We start from the raw sequence: 4,872 nt of genomic DNA on the forward strand, positions 1-4,872 counted from the left end.
AAAGGTGGAGGGGGGGGTCATAGACCCCTGGAGCCCCTCACATGTCTGGAAGGCAGATGGTGAGGAGAGCAAACCTTTCCAGTTCAGGGAGCTCAGTCTAGTCCAGGGTGCCCCGCAGCCCAGTCAGCTCAGGGTTTATTCCATGAGGCATCATTGGATTGAGTTTCTCTCAGGGTGAACATGGGGTAGATGGAGAGGCCACAAATTACAGCACAAGATGCCTTCTTTCCAAGAGGTCCCACTTTGCATGAAGAGGGAGGGAAAGAAGGAAGGCAATGAAGAGGCAACAGAGAGAAGAGCCCATTGATGTTTGCTGGAAAGTTCTCTGTCTCTTCGGGTTGTGAACTAAACTCAGTTGGAATCATAGTCAGAGGAGTCCCCTGAGGACGATGAGCTGGAGCCATGGTCCTCTGGCTCAGAATCTCCATCTTCCTCCTCAGTGCTGGGGGCTGAGGAGCCTTCCTCCTCGTCCTCATTTTCTTCTGATCTCCCTGAGGCAGGAGAATGTTCTCCAATCATGTCTGATGATTCTGACTCTGCAGCCTGAAACCCCGGGTTCTCTCTAAGCTTTCCTTGCAGATTCCTTGATGATGGGGACTGCAGGCTCATCCTCCTAATCTTGGGGTTCGGGCCCCCTGTCACCTTCATGTTCTTACGCTTAGCACAGGTCGCCTCTCTGTAGGCAGCATATTCTTCAGGAGACAGAGTCCTGAGCCAGAGATCAAGGTCCACCCTGTACTGTGTCTGCAGTTCCTCCGCCTGCTTCTTATAAAGCTCCTTCTGGTCCTGGGGGACCCGCTGCCAGCGTCTACTGATCTCCACCATGCGCTGCCTTGGGGGCACCACTTTCAGCTCCCTGCTCGACCAGAGATCCTGGTGGAACTTGTGATAGCCATTCATCGGAGGCTTCTTGGGCTCTCCGTGGAATTTCCACTTCATGGCTAGATTGTTTTCTGGGGGATGTTTCACTCTTTGCACATTTTCCTGAAACTTCTTTGGCACTTTGCTTTGACTTCCTTTGGGGACATCAGGTTTCTTGGAGTTCTGGACTAGTTCAGGGTGCTGTGTTCTGAACAGAGCCATTTTCTCCTGAAACTCCTGTTTCTCTTTCTGGAAATCTTGACTGTATTTCAGCTTGAGCTGTTCAGGTAGCTTCCTGTATTCCTCAGAGAGAATCTTGGTCAGCTCCTGGTTGCTCATCTTGGGGTATTTTTGGAGGTATTGAGGTCTCATCTCTTTAAAAAAGCGAAGGTAAGCTGTCAGGGGCTTCTTGGGTAAATCAGGATGTTTCTTGTGGTTTCTACTTTTGGAAGGATTGTTAATATTTTCCTTAGCTTCCAGGATTAATTCTTTCAAAGTGCGAAACTTTCTCAAGTTATGAGAAATTTCTAACCATTTGAGTTTGCATTTTTCCCCAGAAAAATCTTTAAAAGCTACTTTTTCCCAGTCCATCACTGACTGGGTCATTTTGAATGTGTGCCTGTCACTGGATGGAATGCTTTTCTCCATATATTCCAGTAACTGCACAATGTCTTCTTTGGACCAGTTATCTTGACTTTTAGGCATCACCATTTCTAGGTCTTTGGGAAAATTACATGGTCCTAAAGGTTCAGCCATCTCAGCAGAATCTCCAGCATCTGCACTCCCAAGATTCAGCAGGTGAGGGTGATGATTCTGTGAAGAAAGAAAAAGAAAGTTACTCTCCTATGTGACACATGAGAGAAGCACATACCACTTGAGATATGTCTCTTCTATCATTTTATTTACCCTTAAGAATGCAAATGAAAACTGGCCTAGTCTGAATCGATATTCATGTTGAACATTATGAAGCTTCATTTTCAGAGTTAAGTATCTTCAGACCCCATTCACTCTGCCTCCCAAACAATTTCACCAGAGAGTGTTTTACATATAAATGAGGAAACTAAAAGACTGGCTATTCACTCAAGGGACAAAGAATAAGAGAAAATGAAGGGAGTTAATAAAAGTAAGTGCCTGAAAAGTAAAGGACTTTAAAACAGCAATGGCAAACCACAGCACATGGATAAGAATGGTCAAAATCCCAACGATGGCCATCACCACATCCTGAGAGGATGGGGAGAATCAGGATTCATCATCAATTGATTCACTGATGATGGGAATTCAAAACAGTACAGGCCTTCAGAAAGACAGGGCAAGGGAATGGCAACCCACTCCAATATTCTTGCCTGGAGAATTTCATGGACAGAGGAACCTGGTGAGTTACCGTCCATGGGGTCACAAAGGGTTGGACATGACTGAAAGACTAACACTTTCTGAAAGACAACATGGTGGTTTGTTACAAAACTAAATATCCTCCTACCATGAAATTTCATAATCCTGTTCTTCTACATTTGCCAGAATCAGGTGAATCCATTTATAAAAAACTGCAGATGGATACATCTAGCAGCTTTGCTCATAACTACAAAACTTGAAAGCAACCAAGATGTCTTTAGGTAGATGAATGGACAAAGAAACTCTGGTACATCCAGTCCATGGAATAGTATTCACTGCTAAAAAGAAATGAGTGAGAAAGCTAGCAAGAGACATGGAGTATAGTTGAATGCATATCACTAAGAGAAAGAAGTTAATCTGAAAAGGATACATACTTCATGAGTCCACCTTCCAGAAAAAGAAAAATATAGAGTGAAATAATCCTTGGTTTCCAGCAGTTACAGTTGGAGGACTGATGAACATGCAATCACAAAAGATTTTTAGGGCATATAACACTTTGGTGCATTATACCGGGGGGTGCCTGTCACTATACATCAGTGTAAAACTAGTAGAATAAAAACACCAAGAATGAACACTAATGTAAAATCAGGAACTTTGGGTGACAACGAAGAATCAGTGTAGGTTCCTCAGTTGTAATAAATACACCGCTCCGATACATTATGGGATAATGGGGAACCTGTATGTGTGCCTTTGTTTTGAGGAGGTGGGATATATATGGGAACTCTCTGTACTCTGCTCAGATTCAATGTGAATATAATCTCTCAATTAGTAGCACTCCATTGGATTCCAGGGAATAGCTACCTTTTTCCTTTTTATTAATTTATTTTTAATTGGAGGATGATTGCATTAGAGACTGTATAAGTTTCTGAAGTACAACAATGTGAGTCAGCTATAAGTATAGAAAGAAGCATCCAGGTGGCCATGGACTGAATGGGCAACTGAGATAATAATTGATATGATTCATCGCACAATAGAAGTACCATCGAAGATGAAGACAAGTGTAAACGTGTTTATGTAAGAGTCAAAGACTTGAAGGGTTAAATATTTCTTTTCAGACAACATCAATAGACATTGTATTAAGGCCTATTAAATACAATTTAGGGCTTCCCTGGTGGCTCAGATGGTATTCTTGGGCTCCAAAATCACTGTGGATGGTGGCAGTAGCCACAAATTTAAAAGAAGCTTTCTCCTCAGAAGAAAAGCTATGACGAATCTAGACAGCATACTAAAAAAGCAGAGACATCATTTTGCTGATAAAACTCCATATAGTTTTCCAGTGGTCATATATGGATGTGAGAGTTGGACCCTAAAGAAGGCTGAGTGTTGAAAAATTGATGCTTTCAAACTGTGGTGCTGGAGAAGACTTTCGAGAGTCCTTTGGACTGCAAGGAGATCCAACCAGTCAATCCTAAAGGAAATCAGTCCTGAATATTCATTGGAAGGACTGATGCTGAAGCTGAAACTCCAATACTTTGACTACCTGATGTGAATAACTGACTCATTGGAAAAGACCTTGATGCTGGGAAAGATTGAGGGTGGAAGGAGAAGTTGTCGATGGAGGATGAGATGGTTGGATGGCATCATTGATGCGAAGAACAGGAATTTGAGTAGGTTCCAGGAGTTGGCGATCCTCAGGGAAGCCTGGTGTGTTGCAGTGCATGAGGTTGCAGAGAGTCAGACGTGACTGAGCAACTCAACTGAACTGATACTCCTAAAGATTTTTCACATTTGGAAATATGTAAATTCCAAGTTAAAATGCAAAAGTGCTGGCCCTTCCCTGTTGGTCCAGTGGCTAAGACTCCATGCTCCCAGGTGCAGGGCGTCAGGGTTCAATCCCCCTCAGGGAACTAGATCCCACAGGCCACACCAAAGTGCTCACATGCCAGGACTAGTAGTTCATGGATGATGACTAAGTGTTCGCATGCCTCAACTAAGTATCCCACATATCTCCAACTAAGAAGCAGAACATACAAATAAATAAATGAAATTTTAATTAAATACTTAAAAATAATAGTGCTATCTAATATAGTGGGCATAAAAATAAAGGACTGAAATTAATCAAGATTTCCATTTCTATATCAGACTGAGTGAAGAATTTTCTCTGCTTTTTTGTATTTGGTGTCACTGATGTTATGTTTTGAGAGTCATCACCAGCATCTAGGTTATCACTGGCTATTTCAAAGAACGAGCCCCACCATCTCCTGAAGAAATATTACTCTTCACATTCTACAACAGTTTCTCAATCAAGTTTTAGGCATCATGCCAAATGTAAAAACTATCTGTATAGGATTCCCCACCCCCAAATTCACAATTTAGTTTTACACCATGGAAACCATAAGTTAGCAGAATCATTCATCTTCATTTACAAATTTTAAACATTGGAAGATATTATAATTGTCTAGCTCCAAGAGTGAACTGAAAGCAATTACAAATATTTTATTAGCTGGGAGTACTTCATTTGTTTCAGAAATTCTGAAGTCTGCTGAGTGTTAAAATGTATATATATATATATATATATATATATATATATATATATATATATATATAAGAAGGAAGAAATCCACTACTCAGAACTCTTTACTCACCATAAAATTGCAGAATTGATCTCATCAATTCCAGTAG

General features: G+C 41.4%; 1 protein-coding gene across 1 annotated transcript; it reads right to left on the minus strand.

The window, feature by feature from the left end:
* Positions 1 to 351: 351 nt before the first annotated feature.
* LOC101110889 (upstream-binding factor 1-like protein 1) lies at positions 352 to 1,578 on the minus strand. Its single transcript, XM_012102267.4, has one exon. The coding sequence runs from the start codon at positions 1,570 to 1,572 to the stop codon at positions 352 to 354; it is 1,221 nt and encodes a 406-aa protein (XP_011957657.3). The 5' UTR covers positions 1,573 to 1,578.
* Positions 1,579 to 4,872: the final 3,294 nt, after the last annotated feature.

This window comes from Ovis aries, chromosome 21 (genome assembly GCF_016772045.2).
Source record: "Ovis aries strain OAR_USU_Benz2616 breed Rambouillet chromosome 21, ARS-UI_Ramb_v3.0, whole genome shotgun sequence".
Taxonomy (NCBI): Eukaryota; Metazoa; Chordata; class Mammalia; order Artiodactyla; family Bovidae; genus Ovis; species Ovis aries.